The sequence below is a fragment of the Drosophila guanche genome, unplaced genomic scaffold, assembly GCF_900245975.1.
Source record: "Drosophila guanche unplaced genomic scaffold, DGUA_6, whole genome shotgun sequence".
Classification (NCBI taxonomy): Eukaryota; Metazoa; Arthropoda; class Insecta; order Diptera; family Drosophilidae; genus Drosophila; species Drosophila guanche.
In genome coordinates, this window is record NW_022995743.1 from 1,964,185 (window position 1) to 1,982,173 (window position 17,989).

At 44.6% G+C, this 17,989-nt stretch overlaps 2 protein-coding genes across 5 annotated transcripts; one reads left to right on the forward strand and one right to left on the reverse strand.

The window, feature by feature from the left end:
* Nucleotides 1-87: 87 nt before the first annotated feature.
* On the reverse strand, nucleotides 88-11,465 carry LOC117591097 (putative phosphatidate phosphatase). 2 transcript variants are annotated; one of them, XM_034284201.1, is made up of 7 exons: nucleotides 11,275-11,465; nucleotides 7,705-8,179; nucleotides 2,724-2,875; nucleotides 2,168-2,386; nucleotides 1,476-1,655; nucleotides 1,221-1,397; nucleotides 88-632 (listed from the first exon to the last, which is right to left on the reverse strand). In XM_034284201.1, the coding sequence occupies exons 2-7, from the start codon at nucleotides 7,997-7,999 to the stop codon at nucleotides 510-512; spliced, it is 1,146 nt and encodes a 381-aa protein (XP_034140092.1). In that variant the 5' UTR covers nucleotides 8,000-8,179; nucleotides 11,275-11,465; the 3' UTR covers nucleotides 88-509. The 2 variants fall into 2 exon arrangements, with proteins under 2 accessions (XP_034140092.1, XP_034140098.1); XM_034284207.1 differs by lacking the exon at nucleotides 88-632 and adding an exon at nucleotides 1,006-1,141.
* LOC117591113 (putative phosphatidate phosphatase) lies at nucleotides 11,279-15,823 on the forward strand. 3 transcript variants are annotated; one of them, XM_034284224.1, is made up of 7 exons: nucleotides 11,279-11,289; nucleotides 12,896-13,522; nucleotides 14,579-14,730; nucleotides 14,794-15,024; nucleotides 15,088-15,267; nucleotides 15,328-15,504; nucleotides 15,567-15,823. In XM_034284224.1, the coding sequence occupies exons 2-7, from the start codon at nucleotides 13,168-13,170 to the stop codon at nucleotides 15,582-15,584; spliced, it is 1,113 nt and encodes a 370-aa protein (XP_034140115.1). In that variant the 5' UTR covers nucleotides 11,279-11,289; nucleotides 12,896-13,167; the 3' UTR covers nucleotides 15,585-15,823. The 3 variants fall into 3 exon arrangements, with proteins under 3 accessions (XP_034140115.1, XP_034140123.1, XP_034140107.1); XM_034284232.1 differs by lacking the exon at nucleotides 11,279-11,289 and adding an exon at nucleotides 11,538-11,703 and having other exon boundaries at nucleotides 13,369-13,522; XM_034284216.1 differs by lacking the exon at nucleotides 11,279-11,289 and having other exon boundaries at nucleotides 12,367-13,522.
* The last annotated feature ends 2,166 nt before the right edge of the window (nucleotides 15,824-17,989 follow it).

Sequence of the window (17,989 nt, forward strand, 5' to 3'; positions counted from 1 at the left end):
TGCGTGTTCTAGTGCTGCAAAACGTTCTTTTTGCATATTCAAATCCAATTTCAATTAAAAGTCTAATTTATTATTGTTTTTTCTTCCATGGTCATCTTACAATATAATTAAAAATATCTTATGCATTGAGTACTTAGTGTCTAATTTATAGTAGTACTTATTTGCTGTTGCGCAAGACGCGTCACTCTCTTTTTTTGTGCTGCTCTACAGAAGGTCACTTCTTTGTGATAATTATCAAATAAATATCTATTAAAATTCCTTAGCAAAATAATACAATAAATAACATCACACAGATGTCCCTTGCCATTGTGCTAACTTAAGCCTAGAAAATCAAGCAGCTGCGGAAGACACTTAAGTGCACAAATCACACATAAAAATGCAAAGTGCAAAACTCAAACTCAAAACACGAGAAATAAATTATAAAAACGAAAGCTTGGCCTTCGTTTTCTTGCTAAAAAGTGGGCCTACAACATGTGGAATTTGTGATAGTTGTGCACCTCCGCTGGAGGTTAATTAGTCGTCACGGTGATGCCCGGCGGCGGCGACTGCGTCGTGGCGCCCATATCCTGTGCGCTGCGTGGCAGGTAAGGCTTCGAGCTGGAGCGCTGGAACAGATCCGAGACGTAGTTGGCCTGTAAGTAAAGGATAAACATTAAATTCGTGTTGAAATAAGTTCATGTTGGGTATATTAAAGTGCTCCTAAAAGTATGTAAAAGTAATTCCAGCCTTTCCCTCTTTGTGTTTTGAATTAAATCATTATGGAACATGATCTACCCTCGACTCCTCGCTCTTTTGAGGCGTGAAATTACAACTGGCCAGGACAAGCTGCATGCCACAGCTGCTAGAAGGCAAGCCTCAAGCGGTGTCGTGCCATCGATTGGCTTGATTGGCAGCACACGCGACGGCAGTGGCCCCTACGGCAAGGTGTTGAGTTTCTATGCCAATTAGAAAATGTTTCCCGTACACCAATTAAATATGAATTAAATAATGAATAGAAGGGGTACATTTATGCTTCGATTTGTGATGTTTTAATTGCAATTCTTTGTTACAAGTAAATGAGTTCCTCTCTGTCCTACTGCTCCTTGCCCTTGGCGGGCCACACTGTGTGCCAATTGAACCAATTCTTGGGCAAACAATAGCTCTAAAAAGATGTAGCAAGTGATGGATAGATGGATAAAAGGGGCAACTAAGCTGTGGCTATGAGGAGGGGGAGGACTTACCACAACCAAGGCACAGGTGGAACCAATCAGCGCACCGGCCAGCACATCCGACCAATGATGTTTGTAGTCCGAGACGCGACTCAGCGCTGTGTACCAGGCAATCATAATGAACATAAACTGCAGCAGATGACGCAGCAGCTTCGAGCCATGCCAGGTCATGCGTGCCTGCAGATAGAGCTGCCACAAGAGAGAGCCAGAGAGACAGACAGTAAACATTAAAGCTACAGATAGATCCAAGCAGAAGGCGCAACTTACCGCCATGTAGACCATGGCAAAGAAGGTGAAGCTCGAGTGTCCGCTGGGAAACGACAGTCGCATCTCTTTGAGCATGCGCGCCGATGAGCCCAGGCCGCGGCAAGTAAACTCCTGAATGTACTTGTTGGCATTCTGTGGATCGTCGCATGTGGAGCCATCGGCAAGGACGGGCTGGCACACCTGCAACAAAAGTAAGAGGGGAGTAAAAGTATGAGCAAAAGCCTTGACTGGGGTTTAAGCTGCTTATGGCATTGCTCCCTGCCACATGTGCTGCAAATTAGAGCTGTGAGATGAGACAACAGCTGCAGCAGCATTGCTCCACAACTGTTGCCGCACTTCACTAAACAATAGGGCGGCACTGTGTCGGCACTTTTAGAAGGGGGAAACGATCCCTATGAACAAGCCACTTGCCGCAGAAATATTTATAAAATTTGCCTGACAAGCAGTCAAAAAATAACATAAATAAACAGAAGGAACACGAAGCCCGTCTGGCCATGGAGCAGGCAGAACTTTCTGCTGCCAAAAGTGTGTAAGCTGCTGCCTTGGTTGGGGCATTACCCTGCCCTTTGGTTGCTATTATTACACCCCTAAGTAACCCTCGTTGTCGCAGCAGCACATGTGGCAGCTTCAAATTAATTGGCAAATGTCAAATATTGCTAAACATTTTCCCCAGACAGTTGCTGAGGACTCACCGCAATAAAGTGTGGCCGCAGACGTCCGATGGAGTACTTGGCAATGTCCGTTGTCAGCTGACTAACAGCGGCGCCAAAGCCATAGATGCCCACCTTCTTGTAGCATTCAATGAGCCAGTTGGGCAGCTCGTAGCCCATAAAGACATAGCGACGACTCGTGGCATTGCCATTGTCCCGTTTCGCCTTGTGACGCGAGATGAGAACTTCGACAGTGAGTATCTAGGGAGAAAAGGAGTTCAAAGAATGAGTGAAACATTGAGACAACACCGCATAACACCTCATAAAACCCTTTTATTTCGATGGAAATTATAGGCAAATGCGAGTATTAATAGCCTCTGCTTTGGCCCCGTTGCCAGAGCCAGCCACTGCCACATGTTGCTCTAGTTTTAATTGCTGACATGTGGACAGTAAACAGACAACTCCCAGCCAGATGGGCAACTTGCTTGCAACAGATACAATCCATTCCAAAATGAACTTGAATGTCGCAATCTCTTTTTCTGCCCCAAGTAGACTCTGACAGACAGCTGCTTGACACAATTTGGCTTCAATTACTTACCACACCAACGGGTATCAGCACTCCAATGAAGTACAACATCCAATTGCGCACTGTGGACTCGTGGAAGGGATGCCGCAGCGACTCGTCATCGCAGAAGAACCCGCGCTTATAGGGATCTCCGAGCAGGAAAAACAATAGTATAGGAAAACCAACTGCAAGTACGAGAAGGTAACAACAATTTATCAATATTTAGTAGGTCATCTATGGGGTGTTTATCTATGGCTAAAGCGTACCGCTGACAGCTGTCTTAGGTTTGATTTTGATAAGATTTCCCCACCCGAACGGGGAACGTGCTTGGGGTTTCAATGTGGTTTATAGACCCTTATGTTGGGGCGTTCTTGTCTAATTACAAATTCGTTGCCATTAATAATAACTCGTCAACGGAGCATACAAAATTGTGAGGCGTGCAAGCTGACAAATGGCTCCCCACCAATGGATGGATTGATTAGACAGCGATGCGTTGAGTTGCTCCTCTGTTTGATTTGGGTTTTCGTTGGAGTTCTCCATTAAAATTGCATTAGGATCTGCTCCAGTTGTAGCTGCTAATGATGCATGCTACCTGCTACACACAACTCACTGAGCCATGGAAAATGAGGCAAGTTCTGTGTGCTGCTCATTAGTCAGTGAAATGCCAGGCGGTGTCTGGGTTGGAAGTTGGAAGTGCAATTGGAAGATATTCCTATCTCGAGTGCAGGACGTTGGCGACGCTTTGGCCACAGCACTTGACACGGCAGACAAGCCACCAGCGGTGTCCGTTACTCTCTCTCTCTCCCTTTTTTCTCCTTTTTTGCAGCGGCACACAAAGGTGGGTGACACAATGACCTTAGAGATCCCTGTTCCCTCTTCTGTCATTCTTCAGAGGCGCAGCTGCAGCATCATCAGGGGAACAGTGGCCTAAGTCTAGATCAGAGAGATTCCCGCATTGTCTGTGGATGATATTTAACGATCTCTGGAGCAGGTTCTGCTGGGAAAGTTATATGGATGAATTCTAGCAGAGATTAGCGTCATATTACACACACAGAGCCAGACACACACACACACACACACAGCAAGTGGCCCATTGTTGGCCACAGGGAACACTCTCCCTCTGCTCTCTCCCTGTCTCTAATCCTTGTGTATCCCGCCACCCGGTAGCACTAAAAATGTTTTTATGACTTTTGTGGCATAGAAAATGAAAGTGTCTGGGCAGATATTTCGTTGTCCATAATCTGGATTAACTATGTTTTACGATAAAAACCATTTTCCAGCAGCCGAAATGGGGGAAAAGCCATGAAAAACTATGAAAATCTATGGAAAATTGTGTGAAATGGAAACGAAAGCAAAAGAGAACTACATTTTGGTGACTGTTTCTCCCTTTTCTGTACTCTTTATGAGGGTGACATAAAACGTTTAAAAATTATTATAGAGGGGAGCAGCAGCCCACACACTCAGCGCTGCTCCCTTTCCACTGTTCCACTTCCACCTCCACCTCCAGCACCAGCACCAGCTCCTCCTCCTGCTGCTGCTCCTCCCCCTCTCTCTGTTCCAGCTCTAGCGGAAATGCTTAATTTAATTCGTAGAGTGGAAACCGGCGTCCCCGTGTTGCATTCAACCGAATTGTAGCGCACCTAGGGCCGCACTTTGATAGCAAAACAAACGGCTGCTGCCACGCTGCCTCTGCCTCTGCCGCTGCCCATTTGGTGTCAAGTTCATTTCAATAATAAAGACGCCGCCACAGCACACACAACATTTACCATCTAATTGAAGCAACAATGAGAGTACACAACAAGCCAGACAGACAGACAAGGCATAAACAAATTGTTTGTTAAACAAAGAGGTAAACGCAGACACTTCAGATCCGAGGTTTAAGTTCCACAACCAAAAGAGCAGTTTGCCGCCTGCCCCAGCCCAGCGGCCACCGTCGTACGCCACGACACGAGATGCTGCACTGCCGCTTTCAAGTTGCCAAATATTTACACAGAAGAGAGACTCTTATCTAAGACTCTTTCGCTCACTCCACACTCCACACTCCACTTTGCACTCCAAATCTGACCTCAAATAGGAGCGGCACAAAATGTCTAATTAAAAGCGTCTGACTTGCACTTGCAGCCAGTCTGGAGACTGGTCTGTACTAATTAGACATGACGGAAGTCAAATTAAAGACAATTAATGCAAAGAAGAAACAAGAAGCAAATAAAAAGCAGAAGACAAACTAACAGCCAGACGCTGACTCTGTCGCTGACTCTGACTTAAAGATGACTGACAACTGGCCGCAGATTCTGCGATTAATTGATTCGAGAAGCTCCAAGAAATATGATTATCTGCTGTCTATGGAAACAATAAGTGCAAAGATTGATTAAGCCAAGAACCCCCGAGCAGACAGGCGACAGGTAGATATGTATGAGAAAATATTGATTTGGGTGCTGCACACCAATTTCCCGCATGACTGTAGACCAACGAAGGCCATGCCTTGGGCACGGAATTACCAGGAATCCCTACACACACGTTTTCCCAGAGCAAACTCGACAAAAAGGTGTCACAGGTACGAGGAGGAGTAGAGGGCAGTGCCGTGCCTTTTCCATGAGTCATGGACCGGACCCAAGGGCTTCTTGCTGGCAATTAAATGTGCATTACTTTTCGATCCATGAAACTGTAGCGAAAAAAAAAACAAATGAAAAATCAACCGCCACAGAGCAGTGCAACTGTAAAATCGTTGCTGCATCCATTGTGTTGCCCCTGCAACTGTATCTGTGGTCTCCGTGTTGCCTGTTTGTTGTTTTTTGGTAGGTAAACACCAAGAATGAAACCAACAATTGCCACAGGCCTCATCCAGCCCAAAATGCGTTGCATAAATATTTTTCTTTCTACTTAGATTTTTGGTCAAACGAAAGACAAGAATTTTCCCCACCCAACCACACACCAATCACGCTCAATAAATTATTGAAGTGGCAGAGAGCCACGGCGGAGACGACCTCCAAAATGTATTTTTTTTCTCTGTATATTTTATGGGTTTAATGACTGGAGGCAGAAGTCAGGAAAAGTCTGTGCCACAGCTCGTTCGCATTCAATTAACGTCAAAGGAGGAGTCGTGTGTGTTTGGGTTCGTTTTCCTGAGGTTGCGGCTGTTCTGGAGGTTATTCCTAAGAGTTGGGGTTTGTTTTGGCTAAGTGCCACTGACACTCCACTCACGATATCTATGCTATGCCTACGTCTCGGATCACTTTATCAGCGTCAGAACTAATTTACACCCAAAAGCGTTTGAAGAGAAAAGCATCTTTGTCGACCCACTGAAAACCAGAACTCTAAATGGCCCACCAAATGCAGTCCGGAATTCTGTTGGCTATGATATTGGGTATTTTGTAATAGATTAAACTAATTGGAATTTATTGGGAAACCAACACGAAGCGAAGTGCGTTTTGTGTTTTGTGCTTCTTGTTTGTTGACTCTTGTCTGTGGTCTGTTGCCATGGTTTCTTGTTAATTTATTTAAGGAACTTTTCTCGTTGGTTTTTAACAAATCGATAAAGGAAATTGATTAAATATGCGCACGGCACGAGTTTTAGATTACGGGAGTACCCACAAAAAAAAACAAATAAAGATTATAAATGCCTGCCTCTATGGCCGTGTGGTCTGCAGCTTATCATTTTATATTCCTATTTGTACTCTTTGTTGGGTAATCTGCGTTGATAGCTCCCCAAACTCCTTTTGTTTTATGAGCACAAAAGTTTTGCGTGTGATTCATTTGGGTTTACGGATTTATTCAGGGGATCTTGGCAGCGCTCCTTATGAGTCAACCTTGGCGAAAGTTTGCCCTCTACCTGCCTGCCACATGTGTCACGCAGTTATGCTGCCATTAATTTGGAGCCTCGATCTATGGCCAATTGGAACGATCTACCACTACTCGTATGGCAGGCTGCACAATCAGCTGGACAAATATGGCGACTGCTTGACTTTGTGTGTTATTTAGTGCAAATTGCAAAAGTCTACAGCTATGTTTTGGTGGTGAATCATTCCTCACAACACCCCGCCTTGTAGTTAATCAGGAGAGCGGACAGACAACGTGTGTTCTCAGGTAAGCTCTCTGCCAAACCGGTTTCGCTACAATGCAAGCTATTGATAGCTGTTGTTGTTGTTGCTGCTTGCTCTTCACCTTCTTCTCATTGCTTTCGTCACTTTGTATGCACCGTAAACGACGCCCGCTAGAGCTGGGTGAATATGTTGCTAAACTTTGCTCCCCATAAAACTGTAAATAATCGACCTGCAGGGTATTTAAAGCTGCGACGCCCCCCCCCCCAAAGTAGTCGTTGTTATTTGTTCTCTTTACGAAACTTAAAACACAATATGCTGATAAAGGTTGAGGCTGAAGAGAACGAACTGCTGATTGTGAAATGTGCAACTCCTCCACCGGCAGCGTTTCCGCCAGGCAACTCCCGTACAAGACAGTCACTGCAGGTTGTGCACCTTTTGGCTGACACAGTTTACCAACGCTTTGGCTTTTGTTTAAACAAAAAGGTAAGGTGTGCAAACAGGGAAATGAAACATAAGTCAGCAGTAAAAATGATTTCTGTTGTGGGGGAATGAGAAATGATTTATATATAGCCAAAGATAGATATTTACTGCTAATTATTGTATTAGCGCCCAGATTGAGTCACATTTTTAACTACGAATCTTTGAATTATGCAAATACTGTAAATCGAACAACAACAGTAACAGCTGCCCTAAGAGAGGGCCGCTAAAGAGAGCGTGCAAGAGAGAGCCGCCAACAGAGCTTTGCCGCGCAATTACATAAAATTCAAGAGAAAGAGAGAGAGAGAGAGAGAGACCATAAAAAAGAAACAAAACGAAACGAAAGACAAGAAAAACAAACATTGCGGCAACAAATAAACATTCCGTATTTACTTGAAAAGTTTCCCATTGAATTTCAGGGCAATCAAGGCAGCAAAATGTGATTGTAAATGTGGGGGGGGCACAGGTGAACTATAAACTACAAACTACAAACTTACCGCAGAGTAAAATTAAAATGTCCAGGCCCACGCGGCACAAGATTCTCTTATTTGTGTCCATGTTTTCGCCTTGCTGCTGTTGCTGCTGCTGTTGGGTCTCTTCTGCCGCCTGGAGACGCACCTCGACCAAGCTGCTGTAGTGGTTATTATTGCTGCTATGATTATTATTGTCAACCAACGACACAACCGTCGTCGACTGTCTGGTGTTGGCCACGTTAGCTTCTGATTCGGCACTCAATTCACTTGGTGGCCGCCGGAGCGGTGTTGTTTCGCTAACGGAAGATTCGTTACTCATTTTGGTGCTGTGCCGCTGGCTTTTGGGTGTAAAATCGCTTGATGCGAAAGCTTTGCTCTCTCTCGCGAGAGCTGTTCGCTCTTTTTGGCGCTTGAACTTGAGTGAGTGAACTTGAGCGCTTTTGACGTGACGCTTTCGTGGCGAAGGTAGAAAACTCTGAATTCACGTCATAGTCAGCCTCTGAAACGAAGTATAAGAACAAGAGATTAATCGTATTATGAGAAGAATAATAATAAAATGTTGTATAATGGCAGAGGCACGGCGTGAGTAATGCGGCGGCGCGGATTCCCTAACGATAAAAAAGACAGCTGTGACGATTCTTTTCTTTTCTTTTCTTTTTCCCCATTCTCTGATTCATATGTGTGTGTCTTGTTAGTGTGTGTGTAAGGGTCTTGATTGAAGAACTTTACGATTTATTAACACCCCAACTGGAAATCACAAGCGAGTTCTCAAACGGGTTAAGTGACGTCTATTTAAATGAACAATCAACTTTCAATTTTTTATTCTATTTAAGACTTGAGAGTCATCCCAGTCCTTTCTTAGAACAGCTCCTTTCAATGGGGTATCCACTGTACTCGTGGTAGCTTTGCCATGCCTACGATCTCTTCTAGAACCTCGTGAATTTCTATAATTTTGTGCAATCAACTCGGCCATCAACGGGGCGTTGTAATGACCAACTAGGGGCAAGCCACGCCAACTGCTTCAGGTTCAACAACAAGCAGCCCCTTAATTTGACAAAACTCCAAGTGGCAAACGTCTTGTCAGATTCCCAGCAAAGGCTCCACTGTGCACGATCGATACAGAAGGAGGCACAGCCACAGCCACAGCCACATTGGCATAGGAATTGCATCGAAGTTGTCAGCTTCGATTATGGCCGGGTCCAAGGCAGCGAGGGCAATCCTCCATTCGATCAGACAACGACTATTTATAGATAGCAGAGGATTTCTGCCCACTTTAGTGCCTAGAATCAACTGGTTGGCTGCCTCCGATCCTCTGATGAATGTGCTCTCCCTGCTAGGGGAATGACACAGCTGCATCTTCATTAAAAGTGAGGAATTCTCTTGTAAAGCTCATCGATATCATCTGACCTGGCCGGAAGAGGGGAGCGTGCTTCCACGCACTTGAGATCTTAAGATCTGTCTGCTTACGATTATTTTCTTTAATTGTCAACTCCCGGATATAACAAAAGCCCCATTAGTCGCGCCTAAAAATACCCTGCAAAACATTATTTTCTATATCTTATCGCTGGGGTTTATGGGGGGTAAAAAGGTTTGGGGCCTGTGTCGTAAAATGTGACAGCATTTTTTAATGACTTACTAATTTAGCTTGAATTATGGCTGTGCAAAGTGCTTACAAATCGTAAGTCATGATTTAATGGAAACAAAAGGGTTTTAATAAACTAATTAAAGGTCTTCTAAAGTGAGTATATTTATAGAACATAGTATTGGAGGAGTACCTATACTGTGTGTTTGTATACAAACTACTAAATATTTTGGGAATTTCAAGATCTGTTAAAGATACAATTTACGATCAATGATGTGTACTGACTGATGTAAATGATGTGCTTGCGATTTATTGACGGCATTCTTGGGAATTTAAGGGATTGAAGATTTGGAAATAGAAATTCAACTAAATCTTAGGCAGGCAGATTAAAATCACTTTTCCTTTCAATGGTGCATAAATTTCCCTTCAATCTGTTAACCTGCACACTCCACAGTGCAATTAATTTCACGCGTTTAGCATATCTGAGGATATGTCATGTTCCAAGGGGATTACAAGATCAACGCGGGAGGGAGAAGGCGCCTGAAGTTGAAGGCCTCTTGCCTCCCACTCTCACTCTCTGCGTGTCCCCCCTTCTCTGCTCATTTGCATTTATTCGTACAAGTTGAACGATTAACCGATCTCGGGCAACGACCACAAGCTGAGCATTCCCCACACCCCACACCCCTCTCTCCCTCTCTCCCACTCTCTCACTCTGTGGCATTCGGATATAATTTTTGGAATATTTCAGACATCTCATGGAGCGTATTAAGGTCAAGCTGCTGAGGCGCCTGTTTATCCCAGAAAGGAAAATTAATTTAAAAATCAAAATACGCATAAATATCGGTGATAATAATAATCATAATTTGCATAAACCATAGGAGAAAATATATTTATATTCGGAATATCGTAATTCAAACTCAACCAAAAAGAGCGCCAAGTTTCCTTGGCTACAATCGGCAAATGCCATGGGTTTTGGGAGTCTCAAATTCAGGCTGTACTTTGCAGACAACCTGTCGACGTCGGAAGGAAAATCGATACCAGATATAAGGAAAACAAACCAACAGACCAAACAGACCCACTGGTGGCTTGTAAAGTGCATGTTTATTTGCTTTGCTAATGAATATTTATTGAATGCGAAGATCAGCAAAAGTTTGGGCCACATTTTACACGCGCCTGACAACGAAATTGAACACGACAACAAATCGGTAAGGGGTCGAAGAATATTGGTAGAAAAAGAGTTAAATTTGCAGCCGTAATAGGAGAATGCAAAATATTTTATATACAATAATATTGGGACTTTCCATCAGCATTTCGAATGCTTATTGCCTGCAGCCTGTAATGGTCGTGCAGTTTGGCCCACTGCCAAGGCAGTTTCCCCCTGCCACAGAGAAAACTCTGAGAGGAAAAACTGTGATCGAACGTGCGGCATTCATTGGATTGATTAGTTAATAAATAAAGACCCATGCACATTCACAGTGCGTCGGCATGTTTGGGTAATCAAAATTGTTTCCCTTTTTGCGTTTCAATAATTGATAAGCTATCGGGGATGTGAGTGCGCCGCGAATTTGGGATTTAGGGGGGATTTTGTTTATTTCCGCATGGAACATGGCCCTTGAAATGTATTTCCGAATAGCAAATACGCAAAAGTATGAGGCGGAGCAGGCTATGGGGAATATCGATTTTAAACCAAACAAAAGAAAGAAGCAAAATCTTCCCACGCAATCGATGAGCGAATTTCCTTTCCCTCTTTACACCTGCAATATTTATGAATTCTCCCACAGACACACTCACCTCACCCACTGAAGCACATTCGATTTGCATTTGTTTATGTGACCGTCAATTATTTTTGGAGGCTCCACACACACTTTTGTGTTTGTCGGCCAAGCAAATCAATAAAAATGATAGAGACAACGAATATGGCCAAATCCATCCGCTATCTGACCAATTCGCCTCCACAAATAAACACTTTCTTTGTGTATTATTTCGCGTGTATCTTTGTTTAATTAATTTACCTTTACCAAAGAAACGTAAATAAATTGGGAAACTTTGAGCTAAGCAATCCCTGTTGGCGCCGTCATCGTTAGTTTTGCCTTTTTACACTTCTTTCAAAACACTTTGATTTGCCATCAATTAAATATCAGCCACTCTGGTATTAGATATAGCACGACCGATTCGTAGTGGGATCTCTGTTACAGTTGGCGGTACACAGAATCAGAAAATTATATACAATATACAACCGAGCACGAAAGCAGAAAAAAGGCGAGTGTGCCGACAGATAAGATTGCTGCCTGCCAGTCGGTGCCAGTTTCCAGTGTTTCAGTCACAAGCGGAACGGGAATAATTGCGACAAACAGAAGAGAGAGCGCAGAGAATTCCCATTCTCTCTGTTATCGCAGGGAAACGTTATGGAAATGGAATATGCAAAGGAGAGAAGGTCAAAGGTAATGGTATCATGGCTTGGGTTTTCTTGGGGCAACATTAGGAGGATGACTTAGCGCCTGCTCAGAGCTGTGGTCCAGGGTTTATTTCTGTAAATCTAATTATACCCCTATATAGAATTGTATCCCTACGCCATGACTATGAACTTTTAAACAAATCCAAAATTATATTCATGCCTGCGCCCATTTGTAGTGGAATGCATCAATATTTCAATACAAGCATGTCCATCGTAAGCATAAGACCTACCTACCCAACACCTTTGCATTCACCCAGCAACCCCCAATGTTCCATTTCCAAATAGTGAACTGATCAGAGAGAGCGCAACAGAAAGCAAGAGAGCGCTACCATTTCTTCTGTTTTGATGCCCTGCACTCATCGAGTTTTGGGGTATATTAGACTTGGAAGGTAAAGCGCACCCTGGAGGTTCCTTCCATCTCTCATGACAAGTGCAGTGCAATCGAGACATAGGTAGAGTTCTACATTAACCATCAAATAGATCTCTTTCGTAGATGCCAAACAGACTGGTGGAGAGTGACTGATTACCAGGGTATTTTATCGTCGCTACTCACTCTCATCGACCCGTTTCCATGCTGAGGCGGTGGCGGTGGCTGTGGCTGTGGCGGCGATGGCTCGCTACTCTGCCAGTTTCATTCCATTTATTTTCGTTGAACGGTTCGGGTCGCTGCATGTTGCTTGCATTCGGTTAACAGTACGTTTCGTTTCGTGTGTGTTTTCGTTTGTCGTAATTCGCGTGGCTGCGCATGCGAAGGAGAGCGCGCAAAGCATAGTAGCAACAGCAACAGCAACAGGAACAACATCGAAGAGACACATAAAGTGCAAGCAAACAAACAAACAAACAAAAAAAGAGTGCAAATGGGGAAATGGAAATGCAAGTGCAAATAGTGCAACAGATTTTAACGCATTTGACTTTGTGCGCCGCCAGCAATATTTTTCCAATATTTTGACTCGGATTTGGTCGATTGCCATCGCTCATCGTTTATCGCTTCGTGCGCAATATACCAACTCCCCCCCTGCTCTTGCCACTAAGAAAACGCCGACTTTACTTTATCAATTTGTTGGTGCAACCCAAAAATCGGGAACTGCCATCGCCACCGTCGACGCTCTTATCATACGCAAGTAACTTACTTTGCCCAAACTGAATTATTGCCGATACGCGAAGAGGCACGGAAAAAGTCTTACCCAAGACAAACAGAGGATCGTCCCAGTACCAGTCTCAGTCCATTAGCACATACTCGAAGAAATCCCCGGGTCGAGGATTATTCAAATATTTGTGTCCCAGTGTGTGTGTGTGTCTGCCGCTGATAAGATGACCACCAAGGCAGTGTCCAGGTGCAATAGAGCCATAAATTGAGGCCAGGTTCAAGCTCACTCCCCCACTCCCCCACTCCCCCAAGTGTTCCAAGCCAAACCCTCCGATACCGACTCCTGATAAACCGAATTCCAGCATGAGCAGCCTGCGCCCGGGCAGCGTCTGTGACACGACGCCGCTGCAGCGCTTCGAGAGCCAAAGCAGCAGCGGCGAGGAGCCCTCGTCTCCGACGGCAGCCAGCATCATAGCAGCCGCCGCTGCAGCCGCCGCCTCGACCACATCGACATCCAATCCCCACAACCTAAACAACAACAACAATGTAAAACTTGATTTACAGCTGCCGACATTCGTTGGAAGCTCGGGAGCGGCACCCGGCCTGGGAACTGGACTAGCCAACGGGCCAGGATCCATTGGCGGCGGCAAAAGGCCACTGCGCGGTCCAACAAAGATACTTGGACGCATTCTCTTGGACTTGTGTATGCTCAGCTGCGGTAAGTTTGAATAGAAAAGAACAGATTATCAAGGGGCGCTGCTCAGAGCTGGGAACTAGAAGACATCAAAGGGTGGGAACTATGGTACAGGAAGTGCTATCTAATATGTATAATTTCCTGTTGGAAATACTCGGAAATGTGCAGCAACAAAGAGTGGTTATTGATGGAAGAATTGCGTGGTTAAAGGCAAATAATAGACTAAACTTTAACATGCAGCTCTATCTCATGCAGACAGAACTTTAAACTTTTAGAAACAAAAACATATTAATGCACTGTGCTTCCATTTCCAATGAAGAATTGTTTTCTTTCTAATCTAAGTTCCGAATAAATCAATTTTGATGTAGGCAGGGTGGGGAGTTCTATCACGCTACCCTCTCCATCTCTTCGCACGTTTTATGATCTGTTATCATCTGTGGCAGCAATTGATCTCTGGCACTTGCAAGTCATGAACTGAACGCCATTCCACATTTGAATCCATCACGCGGCAGCCTCAGATGAAATTTCTTGTGTGGGGTGCGAGGGGTGGTCTTCCAGCTGTTCTGTCTGCTGAGTATTTTCTTATATGTATAAATATCTACTGTAACTAAGGTGAAGCGTCTTTCCCCCCTTGAGTTTCTTCTTTGGAATTGTTTTAAAATGCTTCCAGCAGTGTTTATGGCTGTTGTTCCTTTGTGCTGCCATTATGAAGAGGCAAATTTTGAACCCCCCCAAAAAACAGATACAAAACAACAGAATATTTACGCGTATTAATTCGCTCATCGAGTTTGGTCTGATTTATTTTATTCAATTTGTGGCAAAGTTTTCGTTTTGCAGAGGGGTAGAATCGTTGTGCTCGTTTCCCTACATAAAACAGCAGCCACACAGCTAGTCATCATGAACCGTCACCATGGTCTCGTCTCTGTTGTTTACCCAAGTCCAATTGAGGCTGGATCAGCAGACCAGACCTTGCACTGCCCTGAATTGGACACCACGGCGATTGGGCCACCCATTTGCAATGTGAAAAATCTCAAATTCCATGGGGCTGAATCTCTATCTATCTGATTTTTCCTCTTTCAGTGGGTCTGCCCATGCTGGGCTTCTCCTTGTGGGGTGAGCCCTTCAAGCGCGGCTTCTTCTGCAATGACTCGTCGCTGAAGCATCCCTACAAACACTCCACCATACGCAGCTGGATGTTGTACCTCATGTGTGGCGCACTGCCCTTCTCGCTGGTGAGTCAATGACAACTTTATTTTCGTTTGATTTTTGATGACTAATTGTATGCCCTGCCCCAGATAATCCTCGTGGAGTTCTTCAGGTGCCAGGACAAGCGTTTGCATGGCCCATTTAAGAGCCTGAAGACCCGCACTGGCAGTGGCTATCATTTGTGTCATCTGGAACTGCCCTACTGGCTGCTGGAGTGTTACAAGAAGATTGGCATCTTCATCTTTGGCCTGGGCGTTGAGCAGCTGACGGCGAATATAGCCAAGTATGCCATTGGCCGGCTGCGACCGCACTTCTACACTGTAAGCGGAATGGAAGCTCTTCCGGGTGTTACCTTTGCTGATCTGTCTGCTGTCTCCCTATAGCTCTGCCAACCCGTACTCTGGGATGGCAGCAATTGCACTCATCCCATGAATGCCGCTCGCTACATCGAAGAGTTCACCTGTGGCGCAGCGGACATGAATGCCAAACGGCTCAAGGATATGAGTCTATCGTTTCCCAGCGGACATGCCAGCTTCTCCTGCTACGCCATGCTCTACATAGTCGTAGGTTTCATGCCCTAAAAAAACTAGCAAGAACTGCCACTAACTGATGTTTCCTATCAGATCTACTTGCAGCGCCGCATGCATTGGCCCCGACTGCGTATGTTGCGACACTTTCTGCAGTTTTCGCTGCTCATGTTCGCCTGGTACACCTGCCTGACGCGCATCTCCGACTACAAGCATCACTGCTCCGATGTGCTGGCAGGCGCTGGCATTGGCATAACCTATGCCATAGTTGTGGTGAGTTTTAAGCAGAACATTCGCTTGATTGTGTTGTACTTGAATGCTTTGTTCCTTTGCAGACCTCAACCTTGTGGTAGGCGGGGTTACAAACCCCTCCCCAAACTACCCACCGCGCTGGCCGGCGTTCGCTTTAGCAGATGCTTCATCTACTGGAACTTTCAGTTTTTAACTTAGTCTCAAATATCGACCATCGTTAGCAGCTAAGCACTTATTTATCTCTGTATCTACATGTCTAAGAGTGCACGTTTCAATCATTTTTAACATTTTACTTCATAAATTTTGAGTTACTATTAAATGTTTTAACATTACAAAACAATATTGAAGTCTGCGCTGGTTGATCTTTTGACAGTTGTAAAAGTCGCTTAATTGGTTGTTGGAATTTATGAGAATTTATTCTGAGCTCTGAGTAATGGCTTGAGTATTTTATGAACGGAAGAACCAAGTCAATTAATGTTTAGATTTCTGACAAAACAGCAACTGATGTGCCCTCACTCCCTCTCTCTCTCTCTCACTCTCTCTCTCTATGAGTTGTTGATTGATCGATGGCGCATGCTTTGAAGGGGTAAGGGAAAGTGTCATATCAAAGTGTTTCATCATGTTGCTGCTCCACATACCAATCCATAACATATTTAATTTATCATTAAACACTCCCAATTGCAATCAGAAAATTGCACACTTTAAGCATTTATTTCTAATGTTTTGATCGCTGTGAAAAATTGCCACACAAAAAGCGCAATTTTACACAAGGAAGCGTGTCCTTGGCGTGTGTAGATCAGTTACCATTGGGGAAAACCCGCTTGGCACTCTGGGGTGCCTGTTGTTAGGCGCCAGTTGGTCAGTCGTGAAAACTGACCGGTTCCAGTTGGTAGATCTATGATCTATGGCTAATTAGAGATTGGCCAGAGACTGCGGCAGTCAGCAATTTGTGGTTTTTAATTACTCTCTGGCAACCCCCCCTCGATCCCCACGATCTCTGAGCAATTTGCATATGATTTACATATTAAACGAATTTATCGCCTCAGCCACTCAACAAGTGAATGGAGAGATGGAGCTGGAGCAGGAGCAGGAGCTGCCTTGATGCATCACTCAATCAGGCAGTGGGACAGCCAAGTGCCACTCGCTCACTTTGCATTAGGAGTTTACATATTACATACATAAATGTATACATACATTTAATGTAAAACCATCCCAGCTATCAGCACTCAGAGCACTCAGACAGCCCAGGAGATTGATGCGACTGTAAAACATGGCACCCAGAACATGCAGCCATTCGCTGGAGAGTGCTTCGAATCTACCGAATTTCTATGCAAGCCTTTCCAGCAATTAACACCATTTTTTATGCAGCTTTTATCGCTGTAATTGCAGGCCCCACTCCATACTATTCCCCAATTCCACCGATTCCCCCGATTCCCCCGATTCCACAATTCCCCAATTTTCAATTGCCCGCATCTGCTGTCAATTCTTTTCTCTCCTTCTCTTTCTCTTTCTCTTTCTCTTTTTGTTTTGATGTGGCAACAGATTGGGGTTCTCTTCAACGCGTGTCTGTCAATAGCTGGATTAACTTGACACACAATTGCAGATGCATAAAACTTCTAGCCAGAGTAAGAGAGAGAGAGAGAGAGAGGGAGGAATGGGGAAAAAATAGACGTTTGACCAGCGGGCTTTTTGCTATTTTGAACTCATAAAATTGGCATGAGCAGATTGAGGCGCGAAATTCATTTCTGAAGCATGAAAATTACAGCATCGAAAAAGCAAGACAAAAGGCATAAAGGTAATGCACTACGTTTTGGGGTAAGTTACAAAGGGGAGGGGACCAGAAATTATTACACGGACCAGCGCGAATTACCTGGAGAGGCGCTGTAGGGAGAGGTATGCTGCATTTGGGGTGGATTTGGTGACTGATGGAATGATGATAAATGGGTAACAAGCGGAGGAAGCAAAACCAATGAGTGACTTTTAAGGTTACTCATTATTGGGGGGTCTACTTTTGGTTAAAAAAATAACAAAGCCATTGCAGGGAGCGATGATGATTCAAGAGTTTTGGCATAACTTTTATCTAAGGGGAATTTATGCATTTTACAGGTCATCAATGGGTTGAGTTCTCTTCCGCTTGTGCGCTGCGCCGGTAGGCAAAGACCACAACTCATTTTTCTAGTGTGCGGAGTCGGGGCATAAAAGGCGTTAAATTTGTCCAGCACGTACGCGAGCCAGGAGATCAGGGGAAGCAGTCGGGGGGGTGGTAGGAGTGGGAGCAGCAGGAGTCCAGGACGTGGTCAGTCGTGAGTATTTCAATCAGCGTGCGCTGACCACAAACTTATACGTGCCATGTGGGTGGGCCCCGAGGGCAGAGCCAAACTGACATGTCCTGGGTCGCCTACGTGTACAATTATTTATTGGACTCCGCGTGGTACTTGTACTTGTTCTTATTCTCTTCTATGAAGGTCTTTGAAGGTCTCTGGGTCTTGTTCTACGTCTAGTCCTT